The sequence below is a fragment of the Saccopteryx leptura genome, chromosome 2, assembly GCF_036850995.1.
Source record: "Saccopteryx leptura isolate mSacLep1 chromosome 2, mSacLep1_pri_phased_curated, whole genome shotgun sequence".
NCBI lineage: Eukaryota > Metazoa > Chordata > Mammalia > Chiroptera > Emballonuridae > Saccopteryx > Saccopteryx leptura.
In genome coordinates this window covers 230,853,712-230,866,670 of record NC_089504.1, presented here as the reverse complement: position 1 = coordinate 230,866,670, position 12,959 = coordinate 230,853,712, and the positions used below count along the sequence as shown (strand labels likewise).

Genomic DNA, 12,959 nt, shown 5'->3' with positions numbered 1-12,959 from the left:
CCCTGTGCCTCTGTATGCACTCCACCCCCTTGAGTGAGGGAAGAGAGGGAGCCAGCTATCTGCAGCAGGGGGCGGTTCTCTCTGGCAGCTGCCCCCGGCCTGCCTGCCGCCCTGAGCCCCAGAGTCTGTTATCAACCTCCTTAGTCATCACACCAGGAGCTCAAATATAGCTCTTACCCTGCTCCCTTCTCAACTGGGGTCCGCCCTCCACCTTCTTCTCCTGGTAAGGCCATGTCTGGGTCTCAGAGTCCCTCCCCCCTCCCCCCAGGGATATAGCTACACTGGGCCTCAGGTTCGGCATCCACCAAATGGGCAGGCTGGAGATAATAATGATGATGATATTGATGATGAGAAATCCAGAGCAGCTACCCTTACTGAGACCCTACTTGTGCCAGGTTCTGCGCTAAACACTCGGTATGCACTATCTTGTTGAATTGTCACGCAACCTTAGGAGTATCAACTATTGTTATCTCCCTTACACAAATCAAGAATCTAAATGTCTGCCCCAAGTAAGTCAGTTGGCAGGGCCAGAAATAAATTTTCCTACAGGGTCTGAGTTCAGGAAGGGGAAATAATAGGAAATCCTGGGCTGCCCAGGTAGGCCACAGGGGCCCTCTGCACATCATTTGCATAATATTTGCCTGGCTTCCAAAGAGCACTAATGTCCTTGTCCCAGACCCCAAGGCTGAGCCTGAGGATTGGTCCCAGGGGACTTGGATTGCATCAGAAGCTGGGTACTCCTGGGGGGTTTTAGTTTTCTCATCTGTAAAATAGAAGTCGGAGGGTTGGACAGGGTAAGTTCACATTTTCCTTCCCTCTCTGGTGGCCTGTATACCACTACCATGTCTACTCTTACCTCCTCCCTCACCACCACCCCCAACTTCACCACCATGTCTTTTTCCATCATTATAACATCCCACTACCTCTTCTGCCCCCATCTCTCCTCCACCTTTCTTTCTTTTTTTTTTTTTTTTTTTTTTTTGTAGCAGAGACAGGGAGAGTCAGAGAGAGCGACAGATAGGGGCAGACAGACAGAAAGGGGAGAGATGAGAAACATCTATTCTTCATTGCAGTTCCTTAGTTTTCATTGATTGATTTCTCATGTGCCTTGACTAGGGGGGCTACAGCAGACCGAGTAACCCCTTGCTCCAGCCAGCGACCTTGGGTCCAAGCTGGTGAGCTTTGCTCAAACCAGATGAGCCCGCACTCAAGCTGGCGACCTCGGGGTCTCGAACCTGGGTCCTCCACATCCCAGTCCGATGCTCTATCCACTGCGCCACCGCCTGGTCAGGCTCCTCCACTTTTACTATCATTCTCGTCACCATTACTGTCACCCCTTTTCTACTACCTCTACCACTGCCAACATCTGTACCTTTATTACTTCCTCCATTGCCATCACCATCAGCTCCACTACTTTCTCCATCACTGTCCACCCTGCACTTCCATCATCATCATTTCATTCATCATCATCTCCACCACTACAACCACCTCCCCCATTACCACTATCATCACCTCTACCATCACTATCCAAAAACCTTTCTACTCCAGGGTCTCCACCTATGCAAATTCCAGCTTCATAGAGTTGGCTCAAAACACAAACTGAACCCAGAGACACTCAAGCAGAGATGAAAAACCCATCCAGGGACAGAAAGCCCTCATGGTCCTGTAGGGAACCACGCAGGCCTATGAGGATGCAGAGGTGACTGTTTCTATGAGGGAACTCTGGCCAAAAACCTGATATTTTCTGCCTACATTGAGTAAGGTCACTTTTTTCTTTTCTTTTTAAGTTTTTTTTAAAATTGATTTTAGCAGAGAGGAAGGAAAAGAGAGAGATAGACAGGAACATCAATCTGTTTTCGTATATGCCCCAGCCAGGATGGAATCTACAACCTTTGCACTTTGGGACGATGCTCCAACCAACTGAGCCATCTGGCCGGGGCAACAATAAGGATTACTCTTAAGCAATCTAGCAATTCTGGAGGAATTGGAATTTCAGGGACTGCTTAGCAGATAAGAATGAGAATAGGGAGGAGGAAAAAGCAGAGGGCCCATAGCCATCCCTGACCTTATCACTCATTCACTCTTACTCATTCATTTGTTCATTCATTCAATAAACATAGGCCCATTGAAAACCAAGTTCTGTGCTAGGTCCTCACTAAAGCAGTGGTCCCCAACCTTTTTTGGGCCACGGACCGGTTTAATGTCAGAAAATATTTTCACAGACCAACCTTTAGGGTGGGATGGATAAATGTATCACGTGACCGAGACAAGCGTCAAGAGTGAGTCTTAGACGGATGTAACAGAGGGAATCTGGTCATTTTTAAAAAATAAAACATCGTTCAGACTTAAATATAAATAAAACGGAAATAATGTAAGTTATTTATTCTTTCTCTGCGGACCGGTACCAAATGGCCCACGGACCGGTACCAGTCCGCGGCCGGGGGGTTGGGGACCACTGCACTAAAGGAACTCCTAGGATACTCCTGCCAGTCCACTTCCCCACTGCTAGCCCTTCTCCACTAACGGTGTTCCCTTTCCTCACTTAAATTCAGGAGACCTCCCAAACTTACTAGGTAACCTTGAACATGTCCCCTCCCAAACCACACCCACTGAATACAGGAGAGAGGAAAGCTAAGAGGAACTGGGCTGGGATGGAACTGGGCTGGATGGGACGTCCTAGGGCAGGCAGGGAAGTGTCTGCAGAGGAGGAGGGGCCAGTGCTGAGGCTGAGATGGGAAAGGACTCAATTGCTGGAGCCTGAGTGTCTGGCTCTGGGATGGGAAGGATAGGGCCAGGCAGGGGGCGGGTATCAAGGCCTGAAAATGGGGCAAGGGTGGGGGCCAATGCAAATCCTGAGCTAATAGGCACCATGAAGGTCACAAGATCAGGGTAGGGAGTCAGGTGTCTCTGAGGCCCTGAAGAGAGTGCTGACCTCTGAGCTACCTGTTTCTACTTTACCCTCAGGTGTGTCAATGCCCCTCCCTTGAGCAAGGGCTAGCCAGGCCTACTGGTGGAAGGGGGGGATTGATATAGACAGACAGCTTACTCCATGCTGCCAGTGGGGACCCAGGCCAACCTAATAGGCATACTTCCTCACACCCCCATGACTGTTCCAGCTTCAGCAGTCAGCTTGAAGAGTTCTTGGGGGTAAGCCACCTTGCCCTGGCCACCTCTAGGTTGGAAAGTGGGTGCCTGTGCCTGTGCCTTTAAATTCTCAGCAGGTTGAAATGACTGATGACATCACTGGTTCCCGGGAGCGGAGGAGCTGGAGCCAGAGCCTGAGGGAGGCCAAGCTGCCAGGGGCTGCTGAGATGGAGGGCCACAGCAGCAATGGCAGCAGGAGGCCAGGGACATTGGCTGGCCTGAGCCCCCTGCCTATGCCCCATGGGGTTTTCCAAACTGCAGCACTCTCCAAGGTAAGACCCCTAGCCTCTCCATTCCTGATTCTTGGTCCCACTCCAATCCCCCCAGTGCAAGCACTCTGGTGCCCCTGGCTGAAGGTCTGGCTCTCTCTTCTGTCCACTGAGCAGGGATGGGCAAACAAGGCACCCTGTGGCCTGAGGGGGCAGCAATGGGACATGCAGAAAGAAATGGAGTTAGCTATCTCCAGGAGCCCCCAGGAGAACACTGGACTGGATGTTAGGGGACCCAGCTGTGCTCCACCTTTGCTGTGTGACCTTGGGCAAGTTGCTTGTCCTCTCTGAGCCAATGCAATATGAGGAGGCTTGTTCCTGAAGACTAAAACTGTTACATCTGGGATATCTAAGTTGTTAGTGCTGGAGGTGGTGTGGTGATTGGTAGTGGTGGTGGTGGTGCATAGTGGGATACCTGGAGCCAAGGCAGGGTATGCCCAAAATGCAGCTTTAAAGAGCTGAATTTGAGGAGAAAGGTGAAGACAGAGTTTCAGGTTCTCTGAACCGAGAAGGGCACAGGATGCCGACAGACTGCATCTCCGGAGGCAGGGATGGGGCCAATCCAGGGCGAGTATAAATCTTCTGTCCTCTCTGGCAAAGGACATTATCCTGTCTTCTGGAGACAGGGCATCAGAAACAGGAGACAGATGGGGAAGGAAAAGGAGGTCCCTATGGGGCTGGGTGACCTCCCTTCCACCAGCTGGACAAAAGGAGGTTATCTGCTTACCTGTCCTCACAGGTGGGGGAGAGGGTGAAGAAAAAAAGAGGGTACAACCTGGGTACAGAAAGGTACGACACTAGAATCAAGAGAATTCTGGACTTGCATTGAATGTTAGAATCACACTTGGTGAAGATGAACTTTCCAGGGGGCTCACATGGAATTTTAGCAAATGTAAGGGCTCATAAATGCAGGAAATATGAGACAAGGTTTCCTAGGAACCAGGTGTGGCCAGGTTCCTTCGTTTTCCAGACAGGAAAGCTAAGGCTCTGGGCAGGGAGGTGCTCACCTAAGGTCACACAGAGCTGGGCTTGAAATAGACATGGCCATTCTCAGCCTCAGGCTCTTGCTCCTGCATGTAAGCTTTGGGGATGAACGAAGAGGACAGAGAGGGCTGTGACCAAGGTTTGAAATGTTTGGTTTCCTAGGAACTGTGGAGGCAGGAAGGAGTATTGAATAGGCTGGACCTAGGATGTGTAGAGTGAGCAGAACTGGGATGTCAGGTTAGTAGCCCTTGATCAGGATAGCAGCAGGGACTGCAGGGAGTTTGCCCTAGAAAGCTGGCTTCAGCCACTCAACAATCCAGGGTGTCCAGGGAGTGGGTGCCAGCCAGGAAGATTCAAACCTATTCTGCCTCATTTGAGTCAGGGGTCTTAATTTCCCCATCTCTGAAAGAGGTGTCAGACTTGAGGGTGGAGATAAGGTTTTGTGTCCTGTTTCCCCCAAAAGAGAAGCTGATTTGCAGCAGGATTGATTAAGGTAAGAAATTAGGAAGAAGTTTCTTGGAAATATGTACCTTTCTTAGCTAGATCAAGTCTTCTGGGGTCTATATGGAAGTTGGGGTCCAAGCTACTAGTTAGGGTTACCCTGTGTCTTTAACTTGTCCTCTACAAGGTGGACTCAAGTTTTCAGCTCCCAGCCAAGGAGAATGCAGTGCCAGTACCCTTGGAAGCAAGGCTGGCTCAGGCACCTATGGGGCCACGTGCTGCTATGCCATCTTACTCAGAGGGGCCAAGACTGTCTCTGGTGTCTCCTCGACCCCTCCTGGCTCCACTGTCTACCCCTGAAGGGCAGAAAACAACTCCTGCCTGCCACAGCTCCAGCCTGGCTCCAACATCTGTGGGCCAGTTGGTGATGTCTGCCTCTGCTGGGCCAGAGCCTCTTCCAGCAATTTCAGGCTCAGTCCTGGTTCAGACATCCCTGGGGCAGCTGGTAATGTCTGTCTCAGCCGCACCAAGGCTGCCTCCAGCCACCCTGGGGCCCAGGCTGGCTCCAGTGTCTAGGAATCAGATGAAGCAGGTACCACCTGCCTCCGTGGGACCCAGGCCAGTACTGGCTACTTCAGGCCTGAACCTGGCGCTGGCATCTGAGGAGCAGCACCCACAGCCCCACTCCAACTCTTCCCCTATGCCCAGTCCAATTCTATCGCCCTCTCAGGAACAGACCCTGGCTCCAGCATCTATGGCATCAGCCCCGACCTCTATGGGACGGACACCAGCTAAACAGAGGGATGCCCCAGCCCCTAAGCCTCTCTCCCCTTCTGAAAGGCATCTCCAGCCTCCAGCTCGGGCATCCAGTCCTACAGGCTCCCCATCTTTGATCCAAGCTCCCCCAGACCCCAGGATCTCCCCCTCCTTCAGAGCTAGGCCTGAGGTCCCCCGCAGCAGTCCTGAGGATCCTGTCCTGCCTCGGCCACCCCAGACGCTGCCCTTGGATGTAGGCCAAGGCCTTCCAGAGCCTGGCAACCATTCCTCAGGACTTTTGTCCCCCACCTTTCGGCCAGGGGCCCCCTCAGCCCAGACTGTGCCACCTCTGCCCAAGCCACCCCGGTCTCCCAGCCGCTCTCCCAACCGCTCCCCCAACCGCTCCCCCTGTGTCCCCCCAGCCCCTGAAATGGCCCTCCCCAGGCCTGGCACCCAGGGTGCAGGGCCTGGTGGGCACCTGAGCCCCAGCCTTCAGCCCCGAGAAATTCCAGCCCCAGTCACCACCTCCTCTTCTACATCCACCTCATCGTCATCCTCCTCTTGGTCAGCTCAGCCTACCTGCAAGAGTGACCCCGGCTTCTGGTGAGAGGGCCCTCTTCCAAAAGAGATTGTTGGGTTTTGAGCTCTGAGGCTAGCCAACTTTCCAGGGTAACTTGCCATTCTTTGCCTTAGTTTACCATGCCTAGGGGGTGCTGGGCCCACCCTAGGACCTCAGAAGACAGCATCCCCTCCTAAGGGATTTGCCCACCCCTTACCTCAAGTGATCTCTTGGGAGAGTCTGGATGGAGGGATACTGGGCCCACTGTGGGTCCTTCAGAGGGCTTACACCCATACCTGCTTCAGTTTATTTCCCCAGAAAGAGTGCTGTGGGAGGGAAATTGAGGATGAGGGATTGCTGCTCAGCAGTGACCCCTCCTATACTGGTGCCGCCAGGATCACTGTGGTCACTTGGAATGTGGGCACCGCCATGCCCCCGGATGACATCACATCCCTCCTCCACCTGGGCTGTGGCAGCGATGACAGTGACAGGGCAGACATGATCGCCATAGGGTGAGGGGCAGGGTGCATGAAACTTCTCCCCAGCCTCTCAGGCCTCTCAGACCCTCACTCATGAGAGGGTATCCTAGGGCATCCCCCAACTCGACGGCCACTTCATCCTACATCCCAGGTTGCAGGAAGTGAACTCCATGATCAACAAGAGGCTGAAGGATGCACTCTTCACAGATCAGTGGAGCGAGCTCTTCATGGATGCGCTGGCACCTTTCAACTTCGTGCTGGTAACGCCTCCCTCACCCTCCGGGTGGGCAGAGACCCCTGGATTCCTGGCTCTGCATCTGCCTTGACTCACTGTAGGGTCCACTGGGCCTCTGCTGCCGGGTCTGTGAAAAGGGAGGATGGAGGAACAGACCTTAAGGACAAAAAAGGGCAAGGACGGGAAAGCTGAGGTTGTGCCCTGTCCCTCAGCCAAGTCTCCCCCCACTGCAGGTGAGCACTGTGCGGATGCAGGGCGTCATCCTGCTGCTGTTCGCCAAGTACTACCATCTGCCCTTCCTGAGGGACGTGCAGACCGACTGCACGCGCACTGGCCTGGGTGGCTATTGGGTAAGCGCGGGAGCGGACAGAGCCCTAAGGGGGCGGTAGTTTAGTCCCCAGACCCCCTGCACTGGCAAGGTTCTCCCCGCGTTCCACCCCTTAGTCTGAGGCAGGCCTCCCCCGCCCACCACCTCACTCTCTTTTCTAGACCCCGCCCCCTTTTTGTCCTTGCGGGACCCAGTGTTCTGTCCCTTTTCCTAGAACCCACACCTCTGCCAGCCTCCTCCACCGGCTGGCTGTCTCTGCCCATCTGTATGCCTCGTTTAGTGCCTCACCTTCTAGCCTGGACAGCGCCTGTGACCCGCCCAATCTTGCCTCTCAAGGGCAACAAGGGTGGAGTGAGTGTGCGACTGGCGGCCTTCGGACACATGCTCTGTTTCCTGAACTGCCACCTCCCAGCGCACATGGACAAGGCGGAGCAGCGCAAGGACAACTTCCAGACCATCCTCAGCCTCCAGCAGTTCCAGGGACCCGGGGCACAAGGCATTCTGGACCACGAGTATGGGCCAGGGCGGGGCCAAATGGAGCTTGGGGGTAGGGCTAGTGAAGGAGAATGTCTGCTAACTTGCAAGAAGGAACTTGATACTCTCCTGGGTGGGCCTTGTGGGGAAAGGCGAGGCCTATGGAGGTAGGTCACTACCCAAACTACTATATGTACATCCAGGAACATGAGGGCTGGATAAGTTTGATGGGGGCAGAGCATGCCAGGTGGAGCTTTGCTGAGGGACAGGGCCTTACTGAGGGGCTGAACCTAACTTTCCTCTAGATCTGACCCTCCAGCTACTCCTTAGCGGACTGGAGGCTCTGCAGCCACCCAGAAATGGCATCATCCCTAGGGGCATCCAGTGTTGTTGAGTTGAGTGGGGATGGAGAAGGATCTGGGTTGGGCTCTTCCACCCCATGAACCCCACTGAACTCCACCTCCAAACAGCCTTGTGTTCTGGTTTGGGGACCTAAACTTCCGCATCGAGAGCTACGACCTGCACTTTGTCAAGTTTGCCATTGACAACAACCAGCTCCACCAACTCTGGGAGAAGGACCAGGTGTGGAATCCCAGCCTGCACCCCAAACCACCAGGCACACAGAGCTTGCCTCAGGACACACCTGTACCTTAGGCTGTGGTCCTTGCCCTCACCTGCCCTGCCCAAGTTGTTGTCCAATTCTGCCTTTCTGGACCCTCACAGCTCAACATGGCCAAGAACACCTGGCCCATTCTGAAGGGCTTCCAGGAGGGGCCCCTCAACTTTGCACCCACCTTCAAGTTTGATGTGGGTACTAATAAATATGATACCAGGTAAGCTCAGCACTGGGATGATGATGAGGGGATGTGGGATGAGGTCTTCTAGATAAGGGAGACAGGGAAGAGGGTTAGGAGGCAAGGCTGGGGGCTGTACCTTGACCTGCTGCCTCTAAAATTTGGGTTATGCCTGCCCACTGCAGTGCCAAGAAGCGGAAGCCGGCCTGGACAGATCGTATCCTATGGAAGGTCAAGGTTCCCAGTGGAGGTCGCAGCCCCTCAGGACAGGAGAGCCACCGGCTCCAGGTGACCCAGCACAGCTACCGCAGCCACATGGAATATACAGTCAGTGACCACAAGCCTGTGGCTGCCCAGTTTATACTGCACGTGAGTCTTCTCATGACATCCCCAACCGAGCTCTGCATTCTGCATTCCACTCATTGCACCTGCCCTTAGCAATACCCATTTGTCCTAGCAGAGCAGGAGTGGGTTATATGATCACCATTTTCAGATGAGGAAACTGAGGCTCATAGACATAGCTTCACTTGCCCAGGAGCACATAGCTGGTAAAGTGAAAAGTTAGGAATTGAACTCAGGCTATTCTGATTTCAGAGCCCATGCTTTTGTGTGTGTGTGTGTGTGTGTGTGTGTGTGTGTTTGTGTGTGTGTGTATTTTTCTGAAGCTGGAAGCGGGGAGACAGTCAGACAGACTCCCGCATGCGCCCAACCGGGATCCACCCGGCACGCCCACCAGGGGACAATGCTCTGCCCACCAGGGGGCAATGCTCTGCCCCTCCGGGGCGTCGCTCTGTTGCAACCAGAGCCACTCTAGCGCCTGGGGCAGAGGCCAAGGAGCCATCCCCAGCACCCGGGCCATCTTTGCTCCAATGGAGCCTCGGCTGCGGAAAGGGAAGAGAGAGACAGAGAGGAAGGAGAGGGGGAGGGGTGGAGAAGCAGATGGGCACTTCTCCTGTGTGCCCTGGCCGGGAATTGAACCCGGGACTTCTGCACGCCAGGCCGACGCTCTACCACTGAGCCAACTGGCCAGGGCCGAGCCCATGCCTTTTCTACTAATCTCTAACTCCCTTCTTCCAAGAAAGGTTTAGGGCAACTTATGTTAAAATTCACATACATAATAAGATATATTCTATTTACTCAAAGCCCATGCAGCATTCATTCATACTTATTTATTATTTATTACCTTCACACCATATGCCAGGCACTATAAGAGCAAGGTAATAATGGAGAGAGGGAGTAGAGATATAAAAAATACAAAGCTAAACTCCAAATATATAGTTACTATAATTTAACACTGTCTTTTAGGATTGAGGTTCCTATTGCCAAAATAAAAGGGGGAAAATGCAAGAATGTCAGAACTGGACCTGAAGACTATGTAGTCCAACTCTGTTTTTCTGTGGGAAACTGAAGCCCCTAGTGGGACAGGCATGTGCCTCAAGTCACACACAGGCTCAATGGCAGAGCAGGATAGATTCCATCTTTCCAGTCCTGAAACCCAACACTAGGCTCTCCAATTCTTTTGCTCTGATAAGAGGAAGCACAGCAGGCCAAAGAATGTTTTCCTTGGTAACTCTGTCACATGGTCAGTCAGTGGGACATTAGCCAATATCCTCAGCTGGGAAAGAAAATCTGCCTAGGTCTGGCCTCCTATGACCTTTGGTAAAAGGCTTGGTTGTGAGGTTTAACCCTCACCTTGAGTACCCTACCCTGACCCTCCCTCCTCATCCAGGACTCTCCCTTGTAAAGCATTACCTGTTGAGCACCTGCTACATGCTAGGCCCTGTGTGGAGCACTTTGCATATGTCATCCCTTTGAATGCCTTAGTAGGCTCTGAGGTGTCCAAATTCTCCTTCCAGTTTTACTGGTGAGTGAAACTGAGGCTCAGAAAACTGAACTCTCTCACTCAAAGCAACACAATCAAAACAGGGTTTAGTGGGAGTTTTGACCCTGCAAGGACCTGCAGGGCATTTCTAATAGCCCATCTTGGCCAAACTGGCTGTTAGGAACTGAGGATCAGTGAGTGAGAGGATATGCTGTTCTCTTCTGGAGCAGTTTGGCTCAGAAGGTGAAGGAGGGAAACCTGAAACCAGATAAATAAGCAGACAAAAGTCTGGGGCTGGCAACACCTGAGTCCTCTGAGGGACAGAGGTGGAGTAATTCCCTGGCCACCTGCCACCCCAGTAACCCCACCCATGTGGGTGACTCTGGGAGGAGGGTAGTCGTGTCTATAAATTATCTTCATGGACTGATGACAAGGTCATAGGCACTTCTTTATAAAGATGGGGAAGCTGAGTCTTGGGTTGGCTAGGGCTTGCCTGAGGTCACAGAGCAAGTTAGTAGCAGAGCCAAGAAATAAACTGAGGCCTCCTGCCTTTACCCAGGGCTCTTCTTGCCCACTCAGGGATGTTCAGCTTGCCCCAGAATATCCAGTACATCATGTCTCCCTTACTAGCATATAGGTAAATCATTAATTGAGCACCTATTGCGTACTGGCAAGTTTATGGGGTGATTTACAAACAGTATCTCGTTAAATTTCTCGAACAACTCCAAGAGTTAAATGAGATCATCCAAGTTTATAGACAAAAGCCCTGTCATTCAAATGTTGAAAAATTCACCAGCAGTCATGCAGCCTGTCAATGACAGAGTCAGGGTCAAACCCATGATCTGCTAACTTCTAAGCTATGTTCTCATTCACTCCATAAGGAGACTATAAGCAGAGAGCGCTGGGCTGGGAAGCCGGAAGCCTGGCATTTATCCAAGAGCTGTTCTGCTTTAGTTTCCCTGTCTCTGCAGTAGCTTCAAAGGCCCTTATCCAGTATATTTGTGCTGACTTAAGCCCAAGGGTGCATGGAACACTAGAGGGTCTCTGCTGATGTCACCCCCTGCCCCTGGACAGTTTGCCTTCAGGGATGACGTGCCACTGGTGCGGCTGGAGGTGGCAGAGGAGTGGGTACGGCCCGAGCAGGCTGTGGTGAGGTACCGCATGGAGATGGTGTTCGCTCGTAGCTCCTGGGACTGGATCGGCTTGTACCGGGTGAGAAGGGTGGGGTGGTCAATGACTTGGGGAAGCTAGGGCCTGGAGAAGCAACTGGGTACCCAGGTGGGATCATGGCTTCTCCAGAGTTTGATGCCACACAGGGAGGCTGCTGGGGTCAGGCCATAAGAGTCAGAGCCCCTATTCCTCTCACCCCAGGTAGGTTTCCGCCACTGTAAGGACTATGTGGCTTATGTCTGGGCCAAACACGAGGATGTGGACAGGAACGTCTACCAGGTACTCAAAGGGAGGAGGGAAGGGCAGGAAGGGGGGTTCTGTGGCTGCTTCTCTGACCCCAAGCTGGGCCTACCAGGTGACATTCAGTGAGGACTCGCTGCCTAAGGGCCATGGAGACTTCATCCTGGGCTATTACAGCCACACTCACAGCATCCTCATTGGAGTCACTGAGCCCTTCCAGGTGAGTAGACCAGACAGTAGGGTCAGGGGTGCCAAAAGATTCTGTTCAAATGCCACAGCCTCTACATTCTACTCCGTGGCCTCCCGCAAGTAGCCTTACCTCTCTGGGTCTGCCAAGGAGGAACTTTGGAGTTCCAAGAGGCCTCAGTGGCCAGTTGGGGATGAGAGCACACCAATGACCAACCTCCCCCACTAGATCTCGCTGCCTAGCTCGGAGTTGGCCAGTAGCAGCACAGACAGCTCAGGTGCCAGCTCGGAGGATGAGGATGACAGCACCCTGGAGCTGCTTGCACCCAAGTCCCGAAGTCCCAGCCCTGGCAAGTCCAAGCGACACCGTAGCCGCAGCCCAGGCTTGGCCCGCTTCCCCGGCCTGGCCCTACGGCCCTCTTCCCGTGAACGTCGAGGCACCAGCCGCAGCCCCTCACCCCAGAGCCGTCGCCTGCCCTGTGTGGCCCCCAGCAGGGGAGATCATGGAGGCAGCCAGGGCAGAAGTGAGGAGGGGCCCTCTGGGATGCCTGGCCCCTGGGCCTTCCCACCATCTGTGCCTCGAAGCCTGGGCTTGCTGCCTGCCTTGCGCCTAGAGACTGTAGACCCCGGAGGTGGTGGCTCCTGGGAACCTGATGGGGAGCCTCCAACCCCTGACAGCCTATCTCCCAGCCCCCAGGGCCGGCAGAAGTTGGAGGAAGGGGGCCTGGGGCCCTGAAGGCAGGTGGGCAGGTGGGTGCAGGTGGCTCCCACTATGCTCCAATCTTCTGCAACCCACCTGCCTCCCTCCTGCTGCTGCTCCAGCTTTACCCACAGGTGCCACTCTGTCCTGGTCAGGGGTGGCCAACTGGGTCTCTCAAACTCAGTTCTGGCACCTCAACTGTGACAATCAGCAAAGCCCTTTCTAGGCCACCATCTGGGATGGGGAGAGGGGAGATCCTAGAGGTCACTGATTAGGAATTAAATTCTCTAGCCTCACTCCCGACTTCTTCTTAACTTGCTGGCAGTCTGGGGGTGGGAGGTAGTCAGAGAAAGAGACTAAAGGAGAAGACGACAGATC

At 53.6% G+C, this 12,959-nt stretch overlaps 2 protein-coding genes across 8 annotated transcripts in view; both read left to right on the top strand.

Annotated features, from left to right (window-relative positions):
* The window catches only part of RNF185 (ring finger protein 185), a 192,424-nt gene that overhangs the window by 114,177 nt on the left and 65,288 nt on the right, over positions 1 to 12,959 (top strand). The window lies entirely within an intron of this gene.
* INPP5J (inositol polyphosphate-5-phosphatase J) lies at positions 2,850 to 12,877 on the top strand. 7 transcript variants are annotated; one of them, XM_066370456.1, is made up of 14 exons: positions 2,850 to 2,964; positions 3,219 to 3,416; positions 5,026 to 6,197; positions 6,549 to 6,665; positions 6,784 to 6,892; positions 7,101 to 7,217; positions 7,532 to 7,707; positions 8,140 to 8,251; positions 8,393 to 8,502; positions 8,649 to 8,832; positions 11,360 to 11,497; positions 11,657 to 11,734; positions 11,811 to 11,915; positions 12,111 to 12,877. In XM_066370456.1, the coding sequence occupies exons 2-14, from the start codon at positions 3,228 to 3,230 to the stop codon at positions 12,615 to 12,617; spliced, it is 3,114 nt and encodes a 1,037-aa protein (XP_066226553.1). In that variant the 5' UTR covers positions 2,850 to 2,964; positions 3,219 to 3,227; the 3' UTR covers positions 12,618 to 12,877. The 7 variants fall into 7 exon arrangements, with proteins under 7 accessions (XP_066226553.1, XP_066226552.1, XP_066226554.1 ...); XM_066370455.1 differs by having other exon boundaries at positions 2,878 to 3,416; XM_066370457.1 differs by having other exon boundaries at positions 2,888 to 3,416; positions 5,569 to 6,197.